Source organism: Sylvia atricapilla, chromosome 8, assembly GCF_009819655.1.
Source record: "Sylvia atricapilla isolate bSylAtr1 chromosome 8, bSylAtr1.pri, whole genome shotgun sequence".
Classification (NCBI taxonomy): domain Eukaryota; kingdom Metazoa; phylum Chordata; class Aves; order Passeriformes; family Sylviidae; genus Sylvia; species Sylvia atricapilla.
In genome coordinates this window covers 33747633-33765422 of record NC_089147.1, presented here as the reverse complement: position 1 = coordinate 33765422, position 17790 = coordinate 33747633, and the positions used below count along the sequence as shown (strand labels likewise).

The 17790-nt window shown below is 44.4% G+C and overlaps 1 protein-coding gene across 1 annotated transcript; it reads right to left on the bottom strand.

The window, feature by feature from the left end:
* Positions 1-2124: 2124 nt before the first annotated feature.
* TSPAN15 (tetraspanin 15) lies at positions 2125-17123 on the bottom strand. The gene is made up of 8 exons (XM_066324352.1): positions 17028-17123; positions 12634-12819; positions 10681-10755; positions 8888-8983; positions 7205-7321; positions 4370-4417; positions 2865-2981; positions 2125-2513 (listed from the first exon to the last, which is right to left on the bottom strand). Exons 1-8 carry the CDS (start codon positions 17121-17123, stop codon positions 2361-2363), a joined length of 888 nt encoding a protein of 295 aa, XP_066180449.1. The 3' UTR covers positions 2125-2360.
* Between the last annotated feature and the right edge of the window lie 667 nt (positions 17124-17790).

Sequence of the window (17790 nt, the reverse complement as noted above, 5' to 3'; positions counted from 1 at the left end):
ATCACACCGGGTTTACTTTGTGATTGTCAAGTTGACATCACTCCCACCCAAACACTGTGAACAACACCAGGGATGGCTGAAAATTCAGTACAGCCTACAAATTTTCTTTTTAAGGGATAATTGCTCTCTTGTATGCCAAATGCTCTCCCCATTTCATTTAAACCACCCAAAGTTTAACCACGCTTCTGCCACCTCCTGGTTTCTGGGCTCATAGTTCACACCACCCCCACATTTACAAAACACTATTAGAAAAAAAGAAATTACTTTTCTCGTCAAAAGAGAAAACTATCTTGGTCATTCCTAATGCCTTAAGTTTTAGCATTCATGGTTTTCAGATTCTGTGCTGCGTAGGGGTGCAGTTCTGAGCCTCATATTCAGTGCTGGTGAGCTCTCTTCACAGAGTAGGGAGACAAAAATCCTTTTCCTGCTGAAGACCAAGGACAACTTTCAGGCTCAAAAGCGTAAACAACTGTGGGCTGAAGGGAGCAACAACAAGGATGGGACCTCACAACCTGAAGATGTAATTGGACAATTAAACCCCAATATCTAAATGGACCCAAACTTATAAAAATCTATGACTTCATTACTGGTCATCCATTTTGTGACCATTCTTAGTCCACCCTGGGTGTAGCCCTGGTCAGGCCCTGTCCTGCCCAAGGTGGATCCTGGAGGCCTTTCAATAAATACCTACTTTATTGTCACTAGCTCTGTTCAGTCTCTGTGTCAGGTCAGCCTTCCCAAGGCAGCATTCCCACCTTCCCAGCCCAGTCTCTGCTAAAAAACTTCAGCTTAAATTTTCCTCTCCTTCCCCAGCAGTCAGCTCTGTCCTCCCAAACTGCTCCTCCTTCCTCTTTCTATGCAAATCCACCCTTAAAACACATCTTGCTTCTTAACTTGCCAGAACACATTATTCAAGACAGAGACCAGGAAAAATTTGGGTGACAAGGAGCAATTAAAGTAGCTGTGTGCAGAGCCCAACACTAGAGCATGCTGTGTAGGAAAGGACCTCGCACTGCTCCCTCCCTCCCTAGAAACCATCAGGAACTCCAAAGAACTGGATGAGTTCTCTTCTGGCTTCTGGAAATACATGAAGTTTGCCCAGAAATTCTTGGTGAAGCCAGAGAGTTAAGCAGCAAATGCTGAGTTTTGAAGAAAGCAGAAAAAAAAATGTCCAGGACAAGAAAACTTTTTAAAAACACAACTACAAAAAGCAGCAAGGAGAGAAAAATAATAAGATGTTGCCCTGTGTTTCTTAGTGGAGCGTTCGGAAAAGCAGAGATTTACATTCAGGATATAAACCTGCTTTATTCTCATCCTGACTTTGGTTTAATTGAAATATTATGATAATTAGGTTTTGCATTTTGCCTGCAGGCCTGGCCGGGGCTGGAGAGACTGCAGAGAAATGCTCAGGACAAAGGAACACCAACAAAAAGCCCACAGCTCTTGGTGGAGAAGCAAGGGAAGGCACAGATGTTCAGTGACTCTCCAAAACCCCAGGCAGGCAGCACCCAAGCCAGAATCACAGCTCCTGCTATTTCTGCCTTTTGATTCAGTGTTTGAGGGGCAGGCTTAACTTACATAAGAAAACAAACATCATTTTAAACAAAACTCGTATGCTTTTTTTTTTTTTTTTTAAGAAAAACGACTCATTGTTTTTATTTCAACAGTAGATTTTAGAAATATCTTGACATACAGAACTCCAAAAATATGAAGTAATAAATCACATAGTTAATTTACTAAAGGGGAAAAATACAGTACATCCAAGACTCAAACATCCTGTAAGTTTATACAAAAGCCAGACAGCAATAAACTACATTAAAAAATAGATCAAGCATTACCTGACTGATTTGACATTGGCATTTGCCCCATTATTAAAAGGCACAGAAGACTGAGCAATGAAAGCGATCAGCATCACATCCATTATTGTCAGTAAATTCACCGTCATTAGCATAAAACCCCATTATTAAACACACGTTTAATATTCACCATGTCGATCAGTAAGAAATCTCTCTGTATGGAATTAGAAAATAAACTTGGGAAAGGACAAACACTTAAATACAACACCCCAAGACGCAAAGACACTTCCTAGAAATCGACTTTCAAATCTTCTCTGGTTTTTTTTTTGTTGTTTTTTTTTTTTTTTTTTTTCTGGCCGGGTTATCACTCGGCAATCACTCAGAAGGAGATTTAATGATCCAACCCTCCGGCAGTCCTGCCGGCAGCGCGGGGCCCCTCCGCTGTGTCCTGATCGCACCCAGCACCGGCTGCTGGCTGCTTCACCACCCCCACAGTCTGGAGCAGCCAGCACGGCCCAGAGCTGCTGGGTTTGCCTGGTTTCACTGCCTTTTGGGCTCTCCAAGTCACCCCGGGTAACACATGCAGCAGCCGGCTCCAGCGGACTCGGGGGCAGCTCTGTGGCGTGTGTCCCCGAAGAAGCTCTCGGTCAGCTTGTGCTCCGTGATGATGTCCTCCACCCGGGTGACATAGAGCAGGGACAGCAGCACCCCCAGGAACTGCCAGAGGAAGAGAAGCCCCAGTCAGACAGCACATGCAGCTTATCTCGCTGGAGCATGAGAAAGTTGTCACAGCTAGAGGAGGACTCAAAAAAAAAAACAACAAAAAAAAAACCAACAAAAAAAAACCCCAAAAAAACCAAAAAACAAACAAAAAAACCCCAACACAACCCCAAGCAAAAGCAAATTATCTCACCAAACCCTGCAACATATCACAGTGATGCTACTAAATTACCAGAATGCCACCTCAGCTTATTTATAAAAGGAAATTACGATTACAGTCAAATGAGGTTTCACACAGCAGCAGATCAGATGCTCCCTCTCACATTTCACACAGTGGCCCTCTCTTACCTGGGGCAGCAATATGCCCAGCAGCACACCAGCCATGATGCTGTAGTTGTCCAAAAACCAAATGAGCACAGCATTCGTGCACCCTCGGACGTAGATGACATGCTGAATGCTCAAGCGCTGCAAAATATCAGAGTAAGGGTTCAGCAGGCAGTTCCATGGTGTGTGATACACGTGGCAACTCGTAACTCAGGGAGGCAGATTTGGTTTGCCTTCCCACCTCTTTAAACCCACTGAGTTTAACAAAGACCTCATCGATAACTCTTCCTTCTGCTGTTAAGCTGCTCCACACCTTAACAAATTATTTTTCAGAAGTTATTCTACACCTGAGTAAGTTATTTCATTGCCTGTTTGTTGCAGCTATTTTTCAACAAGAAATGTACCCAATTCTCATTTAAGACCACTTGGAAAGCAGAGCAGCCTCTCTTTAACTTTCATCTCCGCTTCCAAGTTGAAAATACAGCAGCGGAAAAATATGAATTGTGGACCAAGTGCTTTGCAAAAAGACCCTAAAGAGAACGGAACAAGAGGATTCTGGATTCAGTCCTGCAAGCTGTGGTGCTCCGTGACCCCTAACCTATAATATAGAAAGCACTTGAGGCTGCAGAGGGTCCTAAGCAGATGAATGGGGTGAAGTTAAGCATATGCTGAAGTGCTCCGTGTTAGAGCCCGGCTGGAGCGTTCAGGTGATTAAGCCACAAATCAATGAATGTAAAGGAAGACAAGTTGTATTTAAAGATAACCGGTAATCCCAAAAACCAACAACCGAGGCTGGCATTGTGCTCCAAGTGCCTCAAATGAGCTGGGGAGAGGAGCTTTTTCAGACCAGCCCCCCGACCCTGCTTCGCCCCAGCGCTCCAAAGCCAGGAGCAGAGAACTCAGGAAATCCAATTACCGATTTCCCTCCTTAATCTCTCTGCAGTTACTGCCTTGAGCCGGCAGTCTCTCCTCTGGAGTCACAGGGGCTGTTCCCGAAAGGGAAAGCTGAAGGAGGACGCCCCATTCCACTCCTGGAGGGAGGAGAAGGCGGCCAACACCACCAGGGAAGTCCCACTGCTCTTCCAGGAATACTATCACAGGCTTGAAAATAAAACACACACTCCTGGGATATGAAATACTGAGAAACAGCTCAGTTGGCTTTTATCAATGCCACCGCTACTCAGTGAGAAAGTTTGACTTTTAAGTACTAAAAGCTTTCCCCCAACTCAAGTCACTGCTTTGAATCTTGAAAGCAGCTTTGTGCATTAATGGTGCAATTAGCTTGGGGAAGTTGTCAACAAACAAGGAATCATTGAAAACGCGAAGAGGGGAAGACACAGACATCAAACAAAATTAGTTTTTTCTCATATATGGAAATTATTCCAGGAAAAAACGAACCATTTTAATTGCCGATTTAACTGCCTGGCAGATTAAAGCACACAGAAAACACTTCTATAACAGATTAAAAAAAAAAAAATGCAGAGAAGCAGCACCCTCTGCCATGACAGGGTGGGCACTGGCTGTGTTACCTCTTGGTCAATGGTTTTGTATCCACACATGGTGTTGATAATGTCTGTCTGAAAAGAAAACAACAAAAATGAACTGCAGCAGGAAACTAAAATCACAAAAATATTATTTTTACTCTGTGTTCACCCAGCTCATATAGAAGCAATGACAGGGTTATTTCCCAGTCCAACACCAGTTTTTCAGATTCTGTGAATTCTGTAAATCTTCCCCGGTGTCAGATTTAGTTAGAACTCTATGTGATTTTAGAGGAATGAGTATTGTCAGTGTGTCATAAGTTACTTGAACCATTTCTACCCAACAAAACCAGGGTGGCACCAGCAACCAACACGAGCTGTGTGACACAGCTGCATCCACAGAATGGACAGCTGGATTTCCTTTTAAAGCCTTAATAATTTAACACACCTTATTACTAAAACCAGGGGTTAACACGGCCTTCATGCCAAGATGATGACAGATTTAAGCTCAGAAATATCTTCAGTTTCAAATAACTTCCAATACTACGAATGCTTGTTGCAAGACTAAATTCATCAGAATATTCATACAATAAATATCATTATATACATGAATATAAACCCCATATATTTAAGAGAGACTAAGTGCTTGCATTCACCACAGATTATTAAGGCATTTTCTGTAGCCATGTCATGCCTTCTGCGGGTGCCAAGGTTCCACCTCGAAAGCCTGGAAAAGCCAACCTGAAAATACTGTCCTTCACTTAAAAATCATCCAATGTAAAAACCCCCTGGCATCAAAGGAAGCAGTGAACAAAGCCAAAGACATGGAAGAAAAAGAGAAGCTTTTTAAGTCCATCCAAAAGCTGGGCTCTCACCTTGAATGCACAACTGTCTGACACACACATTCCTCGAAGGAAAAGCTCAGACTGTTCCACAAGGGTGTTGGGAAACGGTGTGGGGTACCCACCCGCTATCCACAGGTAGTAAACACACTTGGAAGTCAAAATCATTATTAGGCACCAGTGTGTTGTGCTGGCTGTGAGTGATTTCATGTCCCCAAACTGACTGACCCCACTCCCAAAATACGTGACCACGAGGACGGCAGTCGCCTCATTTAACTTTAAACACAGAATTTGCTGACGGGACATCATGGCATAAACAAATGAATGCAGGGGAGATAAACGCATTGGAAACAGAGGATTAAAGGCATTTGGGACTAATTTCTATCTGCTACACTAGTGTAAGTCTCTAATAAATAATTCGACTTAAACATAGTTCCTTTGGAGCCCCCCCAGTATGAGCTGGCTGGTGTTAGCAGAAGGCTTTTACAGAGGATCAGAATCCAGGCACCAACATTAGCGGGAGTTTTCCATGACCACAAAGGCAATGAGTAATCACAAACCATATCTGCAGCTTTCCAGAACAGAAACCAGCCTGTATTTGGAAGGATTTGTCAAACACACAAGACTGATGCATTTTCTGGTTGTTTCTTTCCCGAGGCAGCCATGCACAGTCCTGGTGCTGGTGTTACAGTGCTTGGACTACACAGAGCACAGCAACAGCATCTCCCCGCTGAAGGGCCACGAGCCCTCCCCTGCTGCAGCACCTGGAGGAACCACACTTCCCTTTGGGGCTTTTCCCTGCCTTTCAATTAACCTCCCTGAGCTTAACACTTAATGGGCTACAAGCAGCCTAATCACTCTCCCCCCAGCTGTCAGTGAAGCGTAATGGAGAATATACGCCTGGTTCTTCCCTGGAGAAGTTTTTATTTCAGTGCTTTCCCTTTCCTGAAGGCAAAATCCTGAGTTGTTCTCCTCCATCCAGCTGCAGATTCTTTCTCTCACACACGGAGGACTCAAAGCATAACTGTTCAGCTTTGGTTTCTGAGAATAAACCAAAGCTCATCACAGGTTTAAACAGGCCCATTCCCACACACCAAAAAAGTGTGAGCACACGTAATAAACACCTTGCTATGATACACATTTCTCAGCAACACCTAGCAGGACTACTGACACAACCATTGTGTCTATTTTTCCTGTCCTTTAATTAAACAGCCATGCTCAAGGCAGATGTTAAAGGGCAGCCTAAACCAGGCAGCAGCAGGATATCCACCCTGAGCTCTGCTCTTACACACACCCAATTTCTCTGTCTTGTGTTCAGACTAGAGACCAAAACCCAGCGAGGCAGGGACTGCCTGTACGGGAGTAGTTGAGGAATAGTTCTTTATCAAATTCAGCATTACATGTGTCCCTCAAATGAAGAGCAGTGAATTACAGAATTAATTAAACACATTTGCATGAAAATCAATGCCTGCTGTCAGCACCAGGTAGCACCAGTTCATCACAGGCCGAGAAACTGGTTCAGACTTCAGTCCTTCCAGGATTTTAGTTTTCAAGGATAGGCTGGGGCAGACCTGTGCCCACAAGCATGGCCTGACCCTGAGGTCAGTTGCCCACATTTTTGGATTATTCTGGAGATGACAAGGTCATTGTATTTGGTTTTTAATTCACACAGCAGCTGGAGCACATCCCTCTGACCCCCAGCCACGGAAGCCACCAGGTCCCAGGCTTCCTGGCAAAGCTGGTGCAGCAGACCCTGGGGAAAACACTAGCAAAACTGAATTTTAAGCAGCTCTGGTTGAGGCAAGCCGTGAGATTACTGGAGCTCCCAGCATCCCTTCTGGGGCTGGGAAGTGGGTCAGTAAAATAAATGCACCATAGCCAATACATCTAATCCATTACTTTCTCCCTTCCAAGCTGTCAAGACTCAAGATCCACTGGGGGAGGAAAGGACACATTTTCCTTTGCTTCTTACCCAGACTTCCTAAAGTCATGTACCTTTTTAAGTAAACACCAGCCAGGGATGCTGAGATGCCAGACTTACCTTATTTCTGATGCAGCAAGTGTAGGGCACCCCACAAGCCAGTGGTCCTGGAGCTGCACAGTTGTGGTACACATTTTGGGACCAATCTCTATAGTCTTCCCCACCACAGCACTTAAACTGGAGAGGAAAAAAAAAAAAAAATCCAGAAAACTCAATGATCTTAAAGGTCCTCTCTAACCTAAACGGTTCTATGATTCCAAAAGGAAAAGGAAAAAAAAAAAAACATTGTACCTTAAACTCTTTGAACAAGAAGAATACAAAGTAAGAATAAAACAATTTTAAAAGCCCTGAGCTACCGAAAAAATCTGTCATTTCATCAGCAAGGCATGTATGAATGTAAATGGCAAGTACAGTTTAAACTAATTAAAGATACAGGTAACATTCCTCTGTCACTCATTGAACCAGGGTGCCAGAGCAAAGTACTTGGTGCTATGCTCCACCTCCCATCTTTTCTGAGTTGAAAAATTATCCTTCCAGCTCTGGACATCATTAACCAGTGTTTTTACATTGACTCTATCTTGACCTGTAATTTACCTCTGCAGTTATTTTAATGATTACAACTGCCATCCCAACTGGATCTAAAAGACAAAAGTGTTGCTCTAAGGCATCAATTAATCTCACCAAAACACTGTGGGTGCAATTTAGAAGGACTGAAAGCTGGCAAACAAATACTGTAAGTTTACACTGACTTAATATAAATATTCATGTTATAATTTAAACGAAGGGAAAAGGAGAAGTTCATTTAATCACTAAAGCGTACGTATCCAAAATTTTGGGCAGCGCATGGAAACTTTAAAGCATTATGAAGTCTAATGACAAAATTTCCTCAGGATGGTCTGCTTCTGACAGACTTTCCATGCTAACTTTGTTTTTTAAAGCTGACTGCCATCTCCATAACGATGTCCTAGAATACATGTATCACTTCCTAAGCCAATTTTTTTTAATAACCATTACTTGGCATGGTCACAGACATCACATGGGCCATGACATCACATTTCTAAGCACTTTTTGCTTCTTCTACAGTCTCTGAACCGCATGGCAGAACTCTTCAATAACCCAATAAACACTTGGACAGATCAGCCTTATTAAAAAAAAAAAAAAGACTGTGAGTCAATGCCATGTGCCATTAAGTAATGCTCAGCTGGGCTCACCACAGTTTTTGAATTTTAATTACAGGTAGATACTCTCCCACTGGTATTTCCTTCCAATAACTACCTTGTTAAAGAGCTCTGTGCATGCCCTGGAGCAGCCACACAACGGCCCAGGTTGTAGCAGCCTAAATGCCACCTCATTTCTCTTTATCCAATGCCTCCTGTTAACAAGATGCTTCTCAATCTCTGGACCAGCCAGCAGAAATGTTGAGTGCAAGGCCATGGGGGGAGTTTAGGCTGAATTCGTCTGAATCCAGCTGTGGGGCCACTCTAAACCTACAGGTTTGTAGGATCATTTCAACTGCACCTGCCAAGGCAAAGCTGCATTTTGGCCCTCTCTTTTTGCAGTGATGTAAGAGGGTTTTAAATGCCAGCTGGAACGCTGGATGAGCCCTGACCTCAGCAGGAACACCGTAAGAGAGGACACATGAGATCTCATCCCCCTCATCCATAGCAACTTGATTGTCACATCACCGGAAAAACTCAAAGCTGTTGCTGAGTTAGTCGAAGGGGGGGAAAAACCCCAACAAACCTGCTTTTGAACAGAATCCATGATGTTCTTGAAGTCTAAGTCATCATAGTAATTCTCAATTCCTCTTCTAATGTTATCATTCAAAAATTTGATTGTCTAGAAAGTGAAAGGAAAACAAGATTCATGGGTTGCACAATGGGCACATAGGCTTGAACAGAATTAGAAGAACAGGTTAAAGTGACAAGCGTAACTGATGAGCACAAAAGAAAATGCTTTTTCTTTTCTTTTTTTTTTTAGAGAAAAAGCAAAACTCTCATTAAAAACAAATTTTAGCACAGCCCTGCAAGGACCAACCATCTGCTCTCCTCTACGGAAGCAGCCTCACTGTTGGGTGTGCGCTGGGAAGTGCAACACCTCTCACTGCTGGAACTCTCCAAGCATCTCCCAGAGATGGTCCTGTTATCCCCAGGCAGGATTCCTGTCACTGGGGACCCTGATCATCTTCTGGATGCCAGAGCAGTGGGTTTGAGTGGTGGACCTTGGCACCGTGGTCTGCACCATGCCCTGAGCACTAAGACTTGACTGTGTCACCACCGTCTGTGAATTTTATTTTCCAAGAATTTTCCACTATTTTGTTTTTCCAAAGAGTCCATAATTGCCAGATAGAGAGCTTTATTCCACATGTAGTGGAATAAAAGGTGTATCTGTATGCTTTACAGTGGTTGTTTTGAGAAATATGGCAGTGAGGCAATGGCAGATATAAAGTGGTATCTCCTCAGCACAGCATATTAGAAATTAAATCATTGAAGTGTTTTTAAAGTTCAGAAGATGAGAGAAAAGAAAAAAAAAGTGTTTAGTTTTCAAGATCCAGCACAATCTCAGCACATCAAAACCAGGGACTAATCACAACCAGAATGTAACAACTTTCCTTTCAATACAGCTGCTGGAATGGACAAAGTTAAAGCCTTACAAGTCAGAAAACCTGAAATACACCCACTCATCTTCTCAGCATTACTAACTGCAGCACTTCCAAACTCACCAGAACAAAAAGGATTATCACATCAGTGATGAGAAATATTACAGGTCCCTCCTAGCTGGTCAAGAACCTCATTTAGACTTTACAGATTTGAAAAGAAAGGAGAGAAAGAAACGGGAAAAATGCGCATGACATGCAAAACAAACAGGACTTAAATAGGGGCTACTACCCTAAGTTTCCATAAATACTTCCATGTTCTCCCCTTCTGATCCAAACTTCTCCACTAACCTTGAAAAACAAGGGAAGAAACCTGTCTCTAAGGGTAGCTGTCCTGCCATAAATCGCAGCACAGACATGTAGCACTTGCCACTGATAATGTTTTAAAGCATTTCTAACTGAAAAAAATAGTCTGCGGCTTTCTGTGCAGAAAAATCAAGGGTTGAATACAGTTGCAGCATGCTTGTCAATGATGGAGTCTCCCATATAAATTTTTTATGTTGCTTAAGGATGTAGGCAGGGAAGAGCTGTCCTCTAACTGAGGCAAAACATTTGAGCCACTAAAAAACAACAGTCTCCAAATCCATCTGGAAACTTCCCAAATTTGCAGTCAGACCCAGATGGCGAAACAGAAGAAAGCATTTTGTCATACACGAAGAGCTGGAAACTCATTTTGGCTGTATTGCACATTTGCAGTCACCAGATTTTCTCCAAACCTGTAATCTATCTCTGGAACGGTGGCAAACCCCACCACTGCTGAACCCTGAAGACCTCAGAAAGCCTGGACCTGTCTCCAGACCTCTACCAATGAGTGCTCAGGTGACAACAGCTGTTATTTAGCAGAGCTGAATCATACCAAAATCTGAAACAAGGAGCTCACCTGGTTCCTGAAGATCAGGGCCACCACTCCACCTGTCAGCTCAATCAGCAAGCAGATACCAAGGATGTACATGAACTGCAGCAAAACAAGTGCAAGTGAGTCATTAGACAGAACTCCAATTACTCGTTCAATTAGTGCCCTTAAGTCTAGCAGTCAATTGCCAATACCACTTGGCTTTCAGGATGGCATTTTAAAGGAAAATATAAAATTATGGGTTTGTTCTTACAAAACTGCCAATGTCACAAGAAAGCCTTTTTTCCCCACTTAAATTACTCTGGGGTTTGCCCAATTGGCAAGCACATTATTTTTCTGCTCTGAACGGACTCAAAAACATGAGATGCAATTATCCTGCCAAGATACTCCTTTCTACAACAGCATCCCAGAGCAGCATATTGATGGACTGCTACCAACCACACCACACTTGATGTTTTTATGCTTCCTACAAAACCAGTACTTACCTGTTACCTTTCAATTAGTGGATAAAGCACCAAACCTTAAGATAATCCAAACCACCTTCAACTACGCTGCCAGTGATAAATCAAAGCAAAATTCCAGGCTTCAACTTTTAGTGTGTTACTTCCCACATTCATTTGCCTTTGTATATACACGTGCTCACACACAACCACACGTGCATCCCTGACTGCCCATCAAAGCATACGCAAAATGTGAAAAATATGAAGAAATCTATTGCACTGTGAGAGAGCTACAGCATGCCAGTACTTGAAATGTTTTTTCAACCCTTCAGGCATAAAAAGACAGGTGTTAAGAGAATTTAGGTCTGCTGCGTAACAGTGAACTTCATCGGAAGTGAAGTTTTATGATCCCTTGTTTGAAAATAATCCCCAATACCCTCCACTGAAAGCTACTTTAACTTCTGTCCGCTCAGCGTCAGTGTCAGGAATTCACCAGACAGGTATCTTTTCTCCTGCTAAATCTGGAATCAGCCTGGGAAATTGGCATCAGGGACTTGCTTTGTTGAATACCCAGCTGAGTTTGCTACCAGAACAGGAACAGAAAATGTTCCTGGCATCTGACACACCACCACGCTCAGTGGGAAAGAAGCCCAAGGAGGGACTCTCAGTAAAATTCCAGTATAACTTCAAAATCCATGGTTATTTCTGGCTTTGCCCTCCATAACAAACCACGTATTTAGCATTTTGTTAGACTGAACTGACATGACAAGGCCAGGTTGGGTTGGGTTTTGAGCAACCTAGTCTGAGTGGAAGGTGCCCCTTTGCAAGGGAGTTGGACTAGGTGGCCTTTAAAAGGTCCCTTTCTACCCAAACTCTGCCTGATTCTCTGCAGGTGAAAACGAAGTTTGCACACTTTATTTTAATTAGTCATATGTGCAGCTTCCAGGAATTTCCCTAAAATTCACCTTTTCAGAGGCGCTGGGGAAAAAAAACCTTGTCCCTTTCATTTCACTCTCAGGGCGCCTTCTCTCAAAGGCCCGAGCTCCATGTCTAACTTTGAACACACATTTCTCCATTTCCCCTCTACATTCCACTTCCCAGAGGAGGACAGACAGACTCTGGCCACACTGGACATCAGCCTGAGCCAAGATTTCTCTCTTTCTTCCTCTGGGTTGAAACCAGCAGCCAGCATCAACTGGTCAACTGGTACGTCAGCAGCTGCGTTTGCACAAGATACACAGCGACTGATAATAACTCACATTCCTGGTTATTTTCCACACCACCTGAACTGCTGGGAACCTCCTTTTCCCAGCCCTGGGCTCAGACCCTTACCAGTCCTGTCATGGGCAAGACCCAATGCTGCTGCTCTCTTGACAGAGGGATCACAGCCACTAAATTCAGATTTAATTAAAAGCTTTAAAAGAGCAACTTCACTAAAATATTTTTTCAGTGCAGACATAGTTCTGGATGTGAATTCGGAGGGCAGTAAAAAGCAAAAGTAACAAGCCTTAGGAAAAGGAATAAAAATTCCAACACTTACTGCTTGCAGAAGGCATAAATTGTCTCTTAGAGAAGCCAGTACACCCACAAAGGATACCAGGAACATTACAATGCCCAAAAGTATTAAAATAATTGCTGGGGCTAGAAAGGCACTTTCTAAAGTTTTGTACTTCTGTCTTTCAATTTCTGCATAAATCCCAACGGCAAGGATAAGTGCTCCAATCACCTGGAAGAGAAACAGAGAAGAGCACAGATGTTACTCCTTCTCCCAGTAAACACAGAGATGACAGGTTGAGTACACAGGAACCCGTCACTGCTCACTTCAGCATTCATTATAAACAATGAAACATCCAAAGCAGAAGTTTGGATTAAAAAAAAAAAAAAATTTAAAAACCCTCAAAGACTGAAATGGAAAAAGAGCTGAGTTGGAAAAAAAATGAAACTTGTTCATTTCAAAAATATATTTCATCATGTTTTAACATTCTGGACGTTAAACTAACCAAAATATACATCCATGGCTGAAATGTCATTTATTACCCATCTGAGATCACATCTATTACATATAGGAGCAATGGCAGCAATGACCCTCCTTTGCGTGTCTGTCTGTCCTTCTCTCTGTCTGTATAAATACATAGAAATATATATATATGCCTCTAACATAACACATTTTCTAAGCTGATTTGCAAAGTCTATCTGTCCCTTCATATTAACTCCTACTGTATTTAGGCTCAGGGAAGACAGTCAGATATTTCCTGTACCTCCACTCCTCCTGCCATCCAGAGAAAGGCACCAGATTAAAAACTAAAAAAAAAAAAAACAAAAAAAACCCTAAGTTTGAAATTATGTCACTTTCTTGAGCAACTGCCAGATAAAGCTGACAAGAGAAATAGGAAGGGATATATTTCATTTAACAAGATAAAGATATTTCAATCAAAATAATTAGTTAAGTCAAATAATTTAGTATTAAAATTATGGTGCTGCAATTCACTTTGAATTCTGCTTAATTAATTAAAATTAAAAATAGCCCACAATACGTAATTACAAAAATTCCAGTGGAAAAACTTTGCTGCTGGTTCAAACAGCCAGACATATTGTCAGGGAAGAGACCAGACACAAATCAATCATTTTGGGAATCTGATAAACAACACTCCCCTTTCCTGACCTGACATTTCCACAGGAAACACCGGTCTGCTCTCTGCACACCAATGCTTCTTAACTGTACTTCTAAAATTTCAATTTCACTTCTTAAGTCTAGATATGACACAAAGAGCATAGAGGGACACACGATGTGAGTTACAAGCTCATGAGCCAAACAGTTGAAATACTTTTTAAAATATGGGATAGCTTAAAATAAATAGCAACTTCGTGGAAATTCTTGATTTTCCATGGAAATGAATGATGACACCAAAGGACAATATGTAGGGAATGCCACCAGCTTGTCATTTAAAGAGAGAAAATTCCCAGAAGGGTTCACCCATAAAAAGTAAATACACTGAAGCTATTTAAAAAGCAACTTAAAATTTGACCAAATTGAGAGTAACCCAAAACCAGATTCTCCTGCAAATGCCGGTGTGGCATAAACAACAATAACTCTAGCCTGGTAGATCCCTTGTTTAAAAGGTAATAAAACCCCAAAAACCAAAAACCCCCACACTCACCACTGGACATGTACCACAGGCATTAAAGCTTGATAGGGATTATCAGAATTTCAGAAGGGTTGTTTCAAGACTAGAACTCTTTACTGAAATGCTGCTTTCTCAATCATAGTTTTCTCATCAAAGCACTAAATTTCAAGGGGTTTTTGACTACAAGGTGCCCGTAAGTAAAATACAAGATACTGCCTACTTTAAGAACAAGATATATAAATACATCTAGCATCTTCATACACACACATCTTCACCCCACACCCTCCAAGATTTATGCTTTTTCATTATCTTCTATTTTCTTAAGCATTTCATAAAAATCTTTTAAACCTTTAGTTTGGTCAAGCCAACAGCGGCATTTACTCATGGCAAGCAGATGTGCTGAGCCAACATCCGAGTCTCTTCTCCCATGTGTGCTCTCCCTTCCCGTGCCTAGGGGGGTGGGAGACACAACCCTTACGTCACGGACTGTTTACATCCTGCATCCTTCACAACAGCTCCCAGTTTGGCAATTCCAGCTGCCTGCACAGGAAGAATTAACCGGCCTGACTCACATTAAATGAGCATCCACCAGCAAACACCAGGGGATTTCTCTGGGGCTTTTGCACAAACAGAAGCTGCTTTCCCAAGAGAAAGGAGAAGCATTTATTTATTTATAAGCAGAAGCTTTAACCCTGTATTTACAGTTCTTTTTCTTAAATAAAGCTCAGTGACAGCACCTTCTGTGTGCCAAACGTTCTGTGTTTGGATGCAACAGACACCTTCTGTTCCATCCAAAATGCTGGATTTCGTTTCAGCTGGGCAGGAAAATTACATTACAGCCCCATATACCCGCAGAAGAGTCGTCTGGAAAAGTTACAGCGACAGCTAGTTTTTTAAAAAGCCCTGGGTGACAGGGGAAGACCACAAGGCCTGGAGCAAATATCCCCTCTGACACTCCCAGCAACGCTTTAATTTCCTTTCTGCTTTGGATAAGGTTGGTATTTTGTTTCTGGTGGTTTAAAGCCGTCCTGGAGATTCAAATCTGGGACTTCATCTCTCGTAATGTACCAGAGGAACTGCAACAGCAGGGAGGGAATGGAATGAACTCAGCATCCAGCAGGTCAAAGCCCTAAACAGCAGCAGAACATCGCAAACCACCCAATAGTCAATAAAGGCCAACGCTCCCCAGCCAAGCTTTACTTCCACTTACACTGATTAAAGGAAAAAAAAAAAACAAAAAACAAAAAACAAAAAAAAACCCAAAACAACAAACTCAGCAAGAATAACAGTGCTGAAAAGAGAGCCAGGAGACTGACATTTACAGCTGATGAGATCTGCTTCGCTAAGCTGGAATAAAAGAGAATTCCGCGAGCGAAGCCCACACGCCTCACACAACTCGGCGCGTGCTCAGCCCCAGCGCCAGCAGGATGCTGCCCACGCCAGCCTTCCCAAAACAACTCCCTGCCATTCCCCAACCTTCCTTCCCCCTCTCACAGCCCCCATCCTCCCCCCGCCCAGAGCAAACCATCTCCCTGGCACGGCCAACAAATGGAAGCTCTCGCTTATAAACGAGGGCAGAGCATTGAAAATCCAGAGCGAGCGACTACAAAGAGTCAATAAAATGCTCAGGCTGCCTGAAAGAGGCTTTGTCCTCCCACAGGCGCTCTGAGGACGGTTTCAGGAGGGGTCTTTCTCTGCCAGCAGATGAATATTTACATCCCACCAGCACGGGCCCTGGCTGCTGACAGAAAACGCGGAGCAGACAACATGCACGGCCCTTCGCCAAGGACACGCTGCAAGAAAGGGGTCTGAAAAATAACGCAACAAATTGCAATGTTCCCTTTTCCGAAACTCACGACTGCAGAATAGCTGTGGAGGAACACGGGGATCATCAGGAGCCTAAACCCAAGGGTTGGTTTGTCTGCTAAGACATAAGACAGTCGAGATCCCAAAAAGCCTGAATTACATCCGAACGCTTTGCGTGTCGATCTTCGTTCATTCAATCATGGGCTGAATCTGACACTACCAAAGCTGGTGGATCTAAGCCTCTTCTCCCACACAGCAAAGCAAAAAAAGCCTTACGCTCCCAACTGGTAAATACCCTGTCAGACAAAAACAGACCAGCCAAACTAGAACTTAAGCAGTGTTTAAAGTGAAAGAGCCAGATAGAAAAAAAAACCTGCCTGAGCACCTCTGACATCAGTACCACTTAAAGCCAGAATCTTCCCACTATCCCAGAGCCTGAAAAAAAACAACTTTAAAAATCACGCCGCTTACAAAGAGCACTTGCAAAGGGCCTCAGGGTCTCCTTCCAGCCCAAGGGGTGCCTGGTGTGGATTTACCACGTGTCAGAAGTCAGTGGTCCGGGCCCATCAGCTGGGACTCTCTCTCTCTTGGTTTTACCAAACACCTGGATGAGGACAGCAAGTGCCCCACCCCTGCAAACTCTAAACCCTGGCAGCCTCACCCTGCCCAGCCTCGGCAGGGCACATACCCAGTACGCCGAGGAGTGACGCTGTGGGGCAAAGGCTCTATTTGCCCACCTCCCCTGCAGGACAGAGCTGCATTTTAATACGCACACGAAGGATTTTCACCTGCCCAAACATCCAACCCCTGCAAGTCCCCATCCGCCGAAAGCAGTTTGTCAGTCCCTCGGCGAGCACGGGGCGCTGCCCCCGCGACCAAAGGCGCGACAGCCGCCACCTCAGCCGCGGAAACATCCATCCATTGCTAAACCCGGAGCCCCGCGGGGCCCGGCGGCGGGACCGCCGCTGCGAGCCGCGCCCCCCGCGCCCGGAGCGCCGCTCACCCAGAACGTGGTGGAGTAGGTGATGAGGGTGAGCTTGAGGCACAGGTAGGAGAGCCGCCCGCAGTACCGCGCCTGCTCCGGGTCGCCCGCCGCCATCCTCCCGCGGCACCTGCCGCGCCGCCGGCCCTCCGCCCCTTCCCGGGCCCGGCACCTGCCGCCGCCGCCGGCCCTCCGCCCCTTCCCGGGCCCGGCAGCGGCCGCCCCGCCGGGCGGGCCCGCCGCCGCTTCCGCCAGCGGGGAGGGCGCACGGGCCGCGCCGAGAGGCGCCGGGAGCGGCGGGCCGGCTCCGGCTTCGCTGTCGTCTTTTCTTCTCCTCGCCTTTTTTTATTTTTTTTTAATTTTTCTCTCTCTCTCTCTCTCTCTCTCTCTGTCTCTCTCTCTCTCTCTCTTTAATTTTTTTTCGTGGTTTTTGGTTGCTTGTTTTTAATTCCCTCGGCAAATGCCCGGCCGCTCGGCCCGGCAGCTGGAGGCGGCAGGAGAAATAGATCTGGCTGCTCCAACAGGAATCTAGCTGGCAGTGCTGCCGGAGTCCTGCACTCATCCCCCAGACCTCTGCCATCGCCGTTAAAACGGCCGGGACAAAAATACGGCCATGGGAAAGCCGCTGCGGGGGCGCTCAGGTTTTTAGTCGAGCGTCCAAAAAACACGGCAAAGCAGAATCCCTACACCATCAGGAGGAAGCGTTAGCAGGGCATTTGCTTCTCCTTATGTCACCCACGCCATTGCACATAAAAAGAGGGTCGCGTCCTGCCAATAACAATTG